Source organism: Mastomys coucha, unplaced genomic scaffold (assembly GCF_008632895.1).
Source record: "Mastomys coucha isolate ucsf_1 unplaced genomic scaffold, UCSF_Mcou_1 pScaffold8, whole genome shotgun sequence".
Lineage (NCBI taxonomy): Eukaryota > Metazoa > Chordata > Mammalia > Rodentia > Muridae > Mastomys > Mastomys coucha.
Genome location: NW_022196914.1, coordinates 73,153,963 through 73,167,603, shown reverse-complemented (window position 1 = coordinate 73,167,603; position 13,641 = coordinate 73,153,963). Strand labels below are relative to the sequence as shown.

Genomic DNA, 13,641 nt, shown 5'->3' with positions numbered 1-13,641 from the left:
AGATATTGTAAATAAGAAAACATCTAATTAAAAAAAAAACAAAATGAGTAAACAATAATTGGTTAGATTCATAGAATTCTCAATAGTTCTGACAAAGGCTTTATTTAAAAGATATAACATTATGGGTCCAGTGAGAGGGAGAGGCACTTGCCACCAAACCTGGGATCCCGAGTTCAATCTTCAGGACCCCTGTGGTGGGAGGAGACCTGCCTCCATCAAGCACTGGAGGCACCCACATCTGATACCCACATGCACTCATGCACAGAGATAATAAGATGTAGCTGTTTTGTAAGTGACACTTTTATTGTCTTGTAAGGTCACCAACCCTAATATAAATGTCTTCTCCAAAGAATGCTCAGCTCTGAGTTTCAGAGTGAGCCAGCTGGGGCCAGCAAGAAGGCTCAGGTTTGTGAGCCGCTGTCAAGAGTTTAATCCCAGAGAACCTCACGGCACAAGAAAACCGACACCTTCAAGCTGTCCTTTACCCTCCATGTGTGCACTGCAGCACACACGCGTGTGCGCGCACACACATACACAAAGAAAAGGTAAAAGGAGACGGCTGATACATACATGGAATGTACACAGTAGGATCTGCCTTAGGAAAGTGTATTAGTTCCCATAACAATCATATTACTTACTTATCATAGTCCGTGATTTCACCACTCTATAGCAGCAGTAAAGTGTTAGAAGGCCCATCAGCATGATGACACACATCCCAGTAGTAAATCCAGCCTTTTTAAAAATAAAAAGTTGGGTTCCTTTCATTATGTAAGAATAACTTCATAAGCAATTATACTGATACGCTAAACAATTCTGACAAAAATATGATAGTGGAAAAATAAACAGAACCATCTGCTTTTTAAAGAGACTTAAAGAATTTTATGTAAATAATAGGACAAAATATAGTGATTATTTTCTTTTACAGTGCTAGTAATTAGACACAGGGCCCCATGAAAGTTAGGAAAGCACTGTCACTGAACTCCATTCCCAGCCCCAAACTTAAAAGATAAAGCAAAAAATGTCAGTTATTTAATTAAGTTATTTATCTATTTTGGAGACATATGGAATATACACAAACTTGCTTAAAATTTACTATGTAGTCCAAACCGGTCTTGAACTCATGATCCTGTCACCTTAGCCTAAGTGTTGGGATTATAGGTATAGAAAAATTCTCAGGGGTTGAAGAGATGGCTTAGCAGTTATAAATGCATTCTGGCCTTTCAGAGCACTGAAGCCTGGTTCACTGGACCCATGTTGGGTGGCTCACAACTGCCTGCAACCCCAGCTCCAGGAGGATCCAACACCTCTGACCCCCATGGGCACAGGCAGTTATATGCAAATACCCACACTCAGACTCACTCATATGCATAATTAAAAATAAAAAATAATAAATCTTAAGAAATTTTCAGATAAAAGTATACTCAAGAATTATATTACCTGTTTTATGCCCCAAGGAATACTTAGTATAGATGTTCCCATCATGGTATTCCAAATCATAAAACTGAAAGAGTAATAACAGTAACAATATGAGGTCAGGTTGCTCAAGCATTTCAATGAAGACAGAGGTAAATAGCCAGTTATTTTCATTCATACAGTTTAATGCCAAGAAGTAGTTTACTCACATAGTAACTAAGCTGGTGTTTTTACCATATCCTTCAGTGTAACTCTTAAGTTTATAGGCAGAGCCCAATGGACTATACACATAGCATGCCTCTGGAGCAGGAACTACATGGTCTGGAGCAATCTTGGGGAAAAGAAAAGAGAAACATCAGAACCAGTGAATGTACAAAAAGGATGTTTTCTATTGATTAAAGAAACTGACTAGACACACTTCTCAGATTTACATGGAGCTGGAACAGCTGGGTCTTGGGTTGATGGGCTCCTCTGAGGACAGCTGCCAGTCAGATTCTCGGCTAATACACATCTGGCCTTCTTTGACTATTACACATCTCCCTTCCTGTCTCAAATGTGTGAACCCCTGTCTTTGCTGCATGAGTGTTGAGATTATAAAAAGCTACCAGCATGTATATCTTTAAGACACATCTTAATATATATTTCTAAGTCTCATAAACATTTATCACTATGTATCCATGATTTTTTTTTCAAATATAGCAGCAGGTATAAAGGAGAAATAAGTTATTTCTATCATTGAAGCACTTTTCACATTCATGAGAAAGAAGAGAGCCGATAATTAAAGAAATCTCCAAGGAGAAGGCTGTCCTCAATTGAGGAGCTTTTCAAGAACAAAGGGTTCTTTGTTAGGGTTTACCTAACTCTGAGGTGAAGGTGGTCATATAAGAAACAGACAGGGATGTCAGACTAAAGAATTGAGGTGCCAATGAACAAGAAGCAAAGAAATAGCCCATAACTAGTTTTTCAATACTTTGGGTAAAAGATCCAGGTAAAAATGTAACTTAATCAATGGTCAAATGAAGGTCTTAGGAGCAGAAGACATGGAAGAGTATCAGCACAAGGGAAGGGGGCAACGGAGAACTACCAGATGGAGAAAAGATGATTGAAGACATGTACCTCATAGACAATTTCTCATACTACCTCCTGCATTTCTTCTATCTACACCTCACAGTACGGATGGGAAAACATCCTGTTTCCTGATGACACTCTGCCCATCTCTGAGGGTTGTTCTTGAGGATGTCCTTGATGGCACAGAATCTCACCAGTGTGAACCAACAATCTCTTATTATTTAACACCTACATGTAAATTTACAACTTTCTGCTATGTTTCTTATTTGAGAGTAAAGTTAACAGCCTTAAACTGTCTCAGATTCCAGTTGGACACATGAAGCAACTAGACAAGATTAGAAGGCACAATACAATTATGTGTTCAACTCTGTGCTGGACTATCTCACTGGGTAAATAATGAGAACCAAATTAGCTAGGGAATACTTCAAGGAAGAGATGGAGTATGAGGCCTTAAGTGGGGAAAGGGGCCATAGGTTATGAGTACAGAAATGTCATAGTCTTCTCTTTTAATGCAATACAATTTGTAGGGAAGAATATCCTGAATGCTATGCATGGTGTGGATTCAGAAACACCTAGTTCCTAGAGACACAGATAAAAATACATATGAAAATTATGTTTTTTCTTCTCTTTATTTACATTCCTCTATGATCTAGATGATATTTTCTTCTGCCATGAGTAAAAAAAAAAGTGCAAGACTACTCTCCATCAAGAAGGAAAAACAGAATAGCTGACAAAGTGAATGGGAAAAAAACAAAACAACAACAACAACAACAAAACAAGTAAAATCAAAACTTTAAGGAGCATGGTTCAATATGAGGTAGTAAATTCTGGTTATGGTCTCACACTGACCTACACAAAATGGAAGAATAAACCTATTCCATGTACACCTCATCTAATCCTCTGCCCTGTGTTAGCCTCTGGGTCTGGATTATGCATGGGAAGATGTGAAGGTCAGGGGTGGGGGATGGGGTGGGAAGAGTGGCAGATGCTTAGGAGGCATGGAAACTAGGCAGGATCCCATTGTGGCAGTGGTGTAAAACAGCATTTTCATGACACACAGGCTCTTGCTGACATAGGACTCTGCTTCAGTGGCTCCGACTGAGTCCTGCACAATGCCTTTTTGCCAAGCCCTCAGTGACGTTGACAAGGCTGCTAGGTAGGCATGAGCGTTTAATAGCAAGAACACAGGATGCTGGCAGACAACTTTCTCTCCTTTCCAGCATACAATGACAAAAATAGCATTTCTTCCATAAATGAAGAGGTTTTATTCTATGAACAGTGATTTATTGTTCTTCTCCAAAACATACCTTTAGGGAAAATGATTTGGGGATTTTTAGAATATAAGTTTGGGTATTTATACAAATTCGTTAGAAGTGGAGAGATCACATTAACCTTGGCAACTGGTTAGATGTACTAGTCATCTATCTCAGGGTCAGTTAACAGAGGGTTACAACTCAGTGCACAGTGCTGACTTAACTTCTAGGCAGTGCTGCTCATCCAACTCCAGATGATATCTCTGAAGTCTGCTTCTAAGACTACAGCCTCTGGACAGTCTGAAACAGACTGGGACCTCAAACGCCCCCAAGGATTTACATAATTCTATAATGCACTTCACCATCACTACTAACGTAAAGGTCTATGAGATGGGTAAAAATAAAAACTACAAAAATTGATCCCACATATAGCATTTTTTGAAATATAAGACTTTTCTTGAGATCTTAGAGCCAAGTTTGGTGGTTTGTGCTATAAACCAAGGAGATAAGGCAGGAAGCTTGGCTTTAAGGTCACTATCAACATACAGAGTGCTGGAGGTCAGCCTGGACTTCATGAGATGCTATCCAAACAAGCAAAGTCAAGGGGGTCTGAATACTGACTTCACATAGCCACTGCAGGAGGCTACATCAGCCAGTCATGGTCAGATGGTACCCATTCCTCCTTGGTAGACATCTAGTGAAGGTCAGAGGCTGGTTCCTTTCTTCCTTTTGGCCTCTAAGGCCCATTTTAACCATATTTTTTAAGCTTTCAAATTTCTGAGTATCTCATATATGATCAACTTATAACCAACTGATTACTTACATATTTTTAAATTCTAAAATATAAGACAGAATTTAGTCAATCATGAGTCCATAAGCTATGACCCATAATGCAAATTTGGCCTTTATTGAATTTGTAGACCTTTCCTAATAGCTTCTTAAATGTTTATAAGACAAAACAATGAACTGTGACAGTATGTGGTCTGCATAGACCTTTTATTTATAAAGGACAATACTAAACAAGAAACTATCAGGTATGTCCATGAACTTATTTGTTTCTTATTCCTATAGAAAATATACATAAATATTTTTTCTTTGTAGCTTCAAGAAATTAAAGACACTAGCCAGAATCTTATGTTTTTATCTAAGCTGCTAGATCAAAAGCAATTTGTCTTCCTCAGAGCTTTTGGTATCTGAGATAAGAAAAAATTAAAAATCAAAGCTCAAAGCTATTGTCAAACAGAGAGTTCCAAATGTCTGTATTCCAGAGCAGATAAGAGAGAACAAGCCTGAAGCACATATTAACTACTAACTACTACTGCTTTGACTCTGCATGATGCTATCTTTGGACTACTCCAGTGAAAAGTTCAACCCTTGGGAGGTGCCCTGATTTTGGTGTTTACTGTTCATTACAACTGAAGTTTAGACAAGCAGCAGAGCTTTGCCTCTTACCAGTGCCTTGTCTGCAGGAGTGGTGAGCCGGCTGTAGTAATGAATCCGCTTGTTCATAGCAGCAGCATGGTCACTAACCCTCTGAATGACATCATTCACATTGACAATGTTGGTAGGCTCTATATAGAAAGGCCTAGAGAAGGGAATATTTACTTGACAAAAACGTTCAGGCAAAAACTCTGGAAGTCAGCCATTGCAGAGAATAACCTCTTGTCCTCCATGTGAAATGGGATGCACAAAAGCAAGGCGCTCACTTCTCACTTTTGGTGGGAAAAGAAAATGTCACAGAAGTATTATCTTACCCACAAAATACAGCTCTTGTCTCATAATACTTTCACTTTAAACACACTTGAAGCTTAAGGAATTTACCAACAGAGGAGGGATAGCAGAAAAACACTAAAGACGTCATTAAAGAGAAATTTGGCAAAGGAAAACAAAATGTATCATCTGTTGGCTTCAACAATTTAAGCTAGATAGAAACTGCTTTGATTAGTCTTAAAATACTCTGGCGCTAAATCAGAGAAATTATAGACAAAATGTCCCTTTACTGAAGAGTCTCCACTCCTTCCTCTATAAGCCAAAGTTATTTCCTTTGACAAACAAAACTCCTAATTCTCAGCTCATGTCCTAATGACCAGTCCTAAAGACCTCAAGCACGTTCCTTGTGTGAGGATCGAGAGCTTTGCCTCAAGCACTTTTCTTGGATCTAGGTAGCATGCTCTAATGTCCTACTGTTTATGTTTGCTTCCTCCCTGACTATATCCCGATGAGCTGCAGATTGTAGCTTTCAATCATCACTTCCAGTCAGCCTTCAGTGCTGTTCTGAACTCCCTCACTTGCTGTCTAAGTTTCCTATAATGAACACTCCAAAATGGAGAGCCAAGGTAGACTCAATCGCATTGCTCTGTCAAGTCTCAGACTCTTTGAAGTAGGAAATAGCACCGTGTCCCAAACTGTGGATGTTACCCTTCCACATTATACATTGGTAAAAATAATGAAAAAACAAAACAAAACAAACCCCCAAGAAATTTTAATTTCTGCTAATTTTCGAACAAACTCTGATACCTAAGAAATGGTAGTTGAGTTTAGACATAAAGACCATTTGACATAAAGACCATTTGAGTCACTTGCTATTTATTCTCCATGACAACATTTAAATATAGTAGGTACCAACTAGTCAATTTAATGAATAGTAATAAGAGCATTTATATGAGTAAATACAGGGGCAGAGAGATCAACATAATATATCAAACAGACTGGCAAATGCATTAAGTGCGATTAATAAATTATAAGGAGGATATAGTAAAAATAAGTGGGCCGAGGCTAAACAATCACTACATATATATTTGGTAGCCTAATATTACCACCAATCAAATCTCTCTAAAGTGTTATGATGTGATATATTATTTCTACTTCCACTGTGATAGTGATTCTTAAAGGCAATGTGGAAATATTGATATCTGGGGGCTAGGGCAATGGTCCAGTTAGTGAAGTGCTTGCTACACAAGTGTGAGGAACTGAATTTAGATCTGCAGCACACTCATGCAAGCACAGAGACACATGTCTTTAACCCCAATTCTGGGGAGGAGGTAGAAACAGGTGAACAGCCGGAGATCATGAGCTAGCTAATCTAGGCAAACTGATGAACTCCAGGGTCTCAGAAGACAAGGTGGAGTGCAATGGAGGAAGACTTCTGGCCTCCACAACACACACACACACACACACACACACACACACACACACATGCACACAGGTATCTCAGAGATACTACGTTAGGAAGCTCACACTCTACAGGATTTTCCGGCATGATCGGTGCCCCACAAAACTCAAGAATGCTAACTTAAGGCAGCTACTTAGGCTACTAAAGGACTAATGTTGATGGGAAGAGGTAGAGATGTTCTTCTTGTAGCTGTTTGCTCTGGAATTCAATGGTATTAACATCCAACCACTAGGTTGGTTTGAAGGTCTGCTGAAAAGCAGTCCGGGAAGTGGTAGGCCTTTGGCTCCTGCCTCTGGCTGGAGTGTTAACTGTACCAGTTTAGTTGGCTCGGGTACTCTGAGAACAGAATGGCTTTGAAAGCTTTTCTTTTCCAACTATTTTCATCGAGATGTTCAGTGCCTGTGCAAATAAATATTTTGGAATTTTTTCAAAACAGATTCTCTTTAAAATATACAATTCAGCATATTTTTGGTGAATTATTAGAAACATATTTCAGAAAGTAAAAATATATTTCTAAAGTGAACTTTACTTAAAACACTTTAAAAATGAAGAACACTACATAGAGAATAATGTCCAGGACAAAAGGCTTGAGAGCTTTTATCTTTAGATTCTCTTCCAATTGTGCCTATCAGGGTCACCTGCCATTTGATACACAGTTCAGCTGTACCCAATGAGAACAAAGAGGGCATAACTGTCTCACCTTGTAAATAGCTATGCTCATGCCAAAGCAAAAGAGTTTTAATTTGGAGCAAAATTTACAACATATTTTAAAATGTGATTCAATTCTCATATATTCATTTAATATACACATAAACAACAAAACCACACTCCTACTAACACCTTTTTTAGAGTATGCTCCTTAAATTCCTTAAAATCTTTTGGCTTTTCAATCTGTCTCCACCCTTCTACTGCCAAGCCACGCTCCTGTGAGGTTTAGTAATAACTCTATGACTCATGGCAAGGTTCATACCCAGTATGGAAATCTTGATTTGAAATTGCCCAGTTATTTGCATCTCTATGGAAGTTGAGGTGTTCTAACACCCGACAGAAAGGTTGGGGTAACTTATTAACACAAAACAAAAACAAACAAACAAAAATAACAGGGCAATCAAGTATTCCAAAAATGTGACATAGATACATTTCAAATAATGAGCCGTTGCACTTGCTTCTACCTACTTGGTAAAATGCTTTGTCTTCCAGAAAGTTTTTCGGGTCATAGGGCAGAAAAAGAAATTACCCAGGCCACTGCACCTAGAAAGTCCTACTGCGAGGGAATGCTGGTGAGTGCTGACCCTCTGGTGTGTTTCTCACTTCCTCTGAAGCCCAAATATCAGCATGTCTTTACAAACCTCTGCCCTACAACCCAGCTTGAAACACACTTACCAAGGCTGAGCCTATAGAAACTTCTCTACTTTGGTTAGTTTATTTAGTAGTGGTTTCCAAATTTAATATATAAATATTATTTAAGTTCCAACTAAGTATTCTGCATTTGTGTTAGGCATTAAACAGTAAATAGAACGTAGAGCCACAAGGACTGTACAATAACCTGCAGAGATATATAAGTAAGTGACATAGGCCCAGAGGGAAGAAACCAAGTGTTTCAGGCAACAATGGGAGCAAGGCAAATAGGAGGGCTGTGTGATGCTTGGGTTATGTGGGGGATGGGGTAAGGGACAAAGGAAAGGGAACTACATCATCTGGAAGACTGTTGAGGACATTATAGGTAAGCTGAATCTTAAGACAGATATGGCTAATAGGAGAAGAGAGTGTTTCAAAGAATGGAAGACTAGGGATGTAACTCACAGGCTCAGCATGTGCAAAGCCTTGGGTTCACTTCCTGTACATGTACACACACACACACACACACACACACAAAATACATGGGAGTGGAAGGAAAAGAGGGCGAATCAAAAAGAAAAAGTATGAGATATATTTTAAAAACACATGTTATCAGTATATGGAGATTTTCACATGCTTACACAGGATTTAGTCTAAAGGAAGAAAGCCAGCGTGTCTGTTTCTTTGACTAATTACTTCCCAAATCTATAGTTCTTAAATGTAAGGTACCCTAGAGTTCTCAGAACAGATTTCTCTCCTGTGGTCTCACTCCATTGGCGGGGTTCATGCAACTTGAAACCATACAGACACTGGCCATACTGAAAGTATGCTGTCCAGTCTGAAAGCCTGGCTCGTGTATCAAACTGTTCTCCACTGTGCCTCCCTTATTCCATAGTTTGGACTTCAGTGCCACCACATTAGCCTCACCAATCCTCAAACACTACATGCACACAGCTTCTTCAGGACCTTTGCTATTCATTTCTGGTAAAACAAAATCTACAAAGACCTTTTATCTAGATTTCTGCACAGCTTATATCACCTCTTTTAGTTTTTTCCTAAGCTGTCCCTTTCTCAACATGGCCTTTGATGATTACGGTCATCACATCTAAACTTCAACACCTCTTTGACACTCCTGCTATCCACCTTTGTAGATCTTTCTTCTGCAGCTACACTGCCTAATATCATAGACTAATATTAATTTTTTGGTCCCCTCTGGTGAAATGCCAGCTCTACAGGGGTAGGACTTGTTGTTGTTGTCACTTTGGTCACTAGCACATTCAGAGAGCCAATAACTGTATTTGGTATGTTACAGCACCTGTACAGAATGCGCTAAGTGGGGGTTGGCAGTTTATCTCAGTGGTAGTGTGCTTTAAAAATGTGGTAAGGGAATACAGAATAAGCTAGTACTTTAAGAAAAATACGTGTGCACATTGTATAGATGTGAGCATGTGTGTGTATGTGCATGGAGACCAGAAGTTGACGTAGGAGGTCTTCAGTCAGGCTTCATGTTAGTTTTTAAGATGACGAACCTAGAGCTTATCAGTTTGGCTAGGCTGACTAGCCAATGAGCTCTAGAGATCTTACTGTCTCCCAGTCAGAGCCTCCAGTGGTGGGATCGCAAATGCCTGCCTCTGTCCCAGCTTTTATGTGGTGCTAGGGATCCAAACTCATGGTTTCATGCTTGAGTGCAAGCACTTTATAGAATGAGCCATCTTTCCAGATCCAAGGGAAAATTATCTTGAAATAACTTTAGATTGCTCCACAGAAATTGGAGAAGTATCAAATGTTGCACAAACTGAGCAGCAACCCGTAAGAACACTAAACATTTCCAAATATAACCTATTAGCTAGAAATGCACCCAGAGCTTTCTCTTTGTTTCCCAATGCCCAGTGACCCTTCCTAGTGAAACCTGTGATGTACTGGGTCCAGAAAGGCTCTGCGATCTTCCTGTAGTGGGTAGAGATCCTTCCATGCAGTGCTCACAACAGCTGGACAACTCTTCCACTTTGGAAGAGGGTCACTCAGTCTACTAACTCTTCTTCCCCCATAGAAAGATATGCCACCTATTGCAGGCTCCCTCTATATCAGTGTGTGTGCGAGAAGGAGAGAGAGAAAGAAGGGGGTGTCTCTGTGCATGTTTGGAACATAGACAGGTGTTTGCATGTAGAGATTAAAATGAATACAGAGAGTGTTAGGGATGAAGGAGAACACCGAAGGATACAAAAGAGAGAAGAGGTCAGGGGACTAGATACTGATTGGATCCATATTAACAGTATTATACCATCAATACCAATATTTTGAGCTTTAACAAACACATGGAATCTGGAGCAAGGTGGCTCATGTCTGCAATCCTAGTACTCAGGAGAACGTGGCAGAAAGACTGCTATGAGTTTGAGGCTAGCCTGGATTATATAATGAGTTCCAGGCCAGCTTGTGCTACAGAGACATGTCTAAAAAACTAACCAACAAGGACAAAAATTGTATGAAATACCAAATTATACAAATAGTATTTCAAGTACTAAGTGTAAAAGAAAATTACCAGTAAATTTCAACAATTCCACATAATTACTAGATGAGATTGAAATCAGCCTAAATAATTGTTACAATGTTATTTTAGAAAAGCATATTGAAAGTTTGTTATTTTAAAGTGAACTTTCACTATACTGTTAGTATATACCACCCAATTTTTGTCAGCATTGCTTATTTCTTATAATTAAAAGTTTCTGTGGTGTATGCTAACTTACGGGATATATAAATAAAGTGTAAGTAAGTAAACATGTGTAATTTGCAAATGAATGAATGCATGGACACACACATTTATATGCGGTCCATTTTTTAGGATGGCTAATGTTATTTTTCTTAAATTATGTATTTATTTATTTTACGTGTATGAGTGTTTTGCCTATATGTATGTCTGTGTACCATATGAGTGCCTGGTGCCCATGGAGGCCAGAAAGGGTGCTGGTTCCCCTAGGACTGAAATTTTGGACAGTTGTGAGAGGTCATGGGGGTGCTGGGAATTGAACTTGGGTCCTCTGGAAGAGCAGCCATTGTTCTTTAGAGTCATGTTCAAGTTCTAGCCCCACCTGTTACTTTTAACTGAGAAGAACAGCGTGATGAAGGAGGTTTAGAAAATGTGAATGCTAAGAAACATTTGGTTGAAGGTTATAAATTCCCCATTTTAGAATTCCAAACTGTCACTTGGGAGGCAGAAGCAGGCGGATTTCTGAGTTCAAGGCAAGCTTGGTCTACAGAGTGAATTCCAGGACAGTCAGGGCTACACAGAGAAACTCTGTCTCGGAAAACCAAAAAAAAAAAAGGAATTCCAAACTGTTAACTTAGTTGCAAGTAAACATCTTCATCAAAAACATATGGCAAAGAACTTGAACTGAAAATTAATTCTCAGGCCCATATTATCCTAATTAAATACAGATCCTACTAAGAATGAATCTCAAAATTATTTTGATGCAATTCATGTTTCAAATTTTGGCTCTCCAAAATGCCATAGATGAATGTTTTATTTCTGTAATAGAAATGCAAGGATTCAGTTTTTATCTTCTTTTTCAGTATTTCATGGGAGCAGGGCAAGAGAGTCAGATAAACACAAGAAGTGTCCCAACCAAGTTCAGATGATAGGTGTACTTGTAGGTAAACACCCACATGCATCTCTGTATTTCTCTAGTTGATATCAAGAGTGATGCCCTGCTTCACGTCAGCTTGTGTTTAGAGAGGGTGATTCCATACAAGACATGGTGAGTGACAGACACCAAAAGGAGATCAGGAACGTGGGAACTTCAAGCAGCTTCTCCTTACCCACTATGTGTGAATGACAAAACAAATCAAAACAGTCTTAAATGCACACAAGAATTGTGAGGGGTATCAAGGTAACAGTCTGAAACAAATCAACCAAAAAATACTCTAAGTATTAAGTCTCCAGTCTTTGTAATCTAAATATTTCATAATGGGATATGTGTGAAAGAGAGGAGTGGGGGAATAAAAACAGCCACTAGGCTGATAGGCTAGTAGCTACCATTTAAACCAAAATTTAACCAAATTTTAGCATTGACCTGAACTTTTCTTTCTTAAGAAACTTGACATATTGGAAGAATTGAGAATAAACACACACACACACACACACACACACACACACACACACACACACAAAGAGAGAGAGACAGAGAGAGACAGAGACAGAGAAAGAGGAAAATATCTTGCTTTTACTTTCTATATATGCTACTAAAGTTGCCTTTAAAAGTATGCTACCCTATGTAACAGCTGTACATCTCGGTCTTCCTGTGGGACTCCTCACAGCAGGAGCAGGGGCGGTCTCTGACTCTGGTGCCAGCCTTTGGATCCCTGTCCCCTAACTGGGCTGCCTTGCTTAGACAGTAGCAGGAGAAAATACCTCTAGTCCTACTGCAACTTGCTGTGCCTAGGAGGGATTATATCCATGGGAGGCCTCCATTTTTCTGAGCCTTGTCTGAGAAAAGGGAGGATGGAGGATGGTGAGGAGGAGAGATGAGGAGAGGAGAGGAGGGAAAGCTGTGATTGGGATATAAACTAAATCAATAAATTAATAAAAAACATATGCTGCCTAGTGTGGCCTTGAACTTCTAGTTCAGATAACTGCCACTTACCTAGTCTATTTTTGCCATTTTATTGTAATCCTTCAGAAATGGGAAACCAAAACTCTGAACACCTTTAAACCCATCACTGAAGAAAATGAGCCTCTTAATCATCCCCTTAATCATTTCTGAAGGATTCCTTTATTTTGCCTGCATGTATGTCTGTGCACTGCATGTGTGCCTGGTGCACTTGGAGGCCATCAGTGAGCTGCCAGGGGTGCTGGAACTTGAACCTGGTTCCTCTAGAGGAACAACAGCTCTGAGCCACCTCCCCAGCCCGTCTCCCTTAACCTTCCTTAGAACACCAGTGCTGCCAATGCTAACATATTAAGAGGTGAGGCCTGAGAGAAGCAACTAAACCATGGGCTCCCGTCTCAGTGTCTCAAGGCCTTCATCACAGAAGCTTTGAATAGCATTTGGTTAACTTGCTCTTTCACTCTTCTGCCATGTGAAGACACAGCCCTTACAGGATGGAAGGCTTATGCCTTGGTCTTGGCTGTTCCAGCACATACTCTCTTCACAGACTACATACTGTGATAGGAGCAGAAAATAGATGAGGCTGAAGGACATTTCTTCTACACATGAAACTGATTCCCAGGGCAGAGGAGATGGTTGCCATGCGCACGAGGACTAGAGCTTAGTTCCCAGCAGCAGATGAGAAACTGCATGGAGGCCTCGGCCTGTAACCTCAGTGCGAAGAGCCCCAAACACTCTCTGGCCAGCCAGGCTGACCTAACTGAAGCTTCAGGTTCAGTGAGAGACCATTTCTCAA

The 13,641-nt window shown here is 39.7% G+C and overlaps 1 protein-coding gene across 8 annotated transcripts in view; it reads right to left on the bottom strand.

Annotated features, from left to right (window-relative positions):
* Slc38a9 (solute carrier family 38 member 9) overlaps positions 1–13,641 on the bottom strand; it is a 79,348-nt gene that overhangs the window by 43,356 nt on the left and 22,351 nt on the right. For 4 of the 8 annotated variants that reach the window (XM_031359784.1, XM_031359785.1, XM_031359790.1 and 1 more), the window contains 4 exons: positions 5,187–5,319; positions 1,623–1,744; positions 1,438–1,501; positions 639–732 (listed from right to left, as the gene is read on the bottom strand). In XM_031359784.1, the coding sequence (XP_031215644.1) occupies positions 639–732; positions 1,438–1,501; positions 1,623–1,744; positions 5,187–5,319 (413 nt within the window). Of the gene's footprint in view, positions 1–638; positions 733–1,437; positions 1,502–1,622; positions 1,745–5,186; positions 5,447–7,220; positions 7,306–13,641 lie in introns of all 8 variants that reach the window. The other 4 variants (XM_031359789.1, XM_031359786.1, XM_031359788.1 and 1 more) reach the window with 3 other exon arrangements.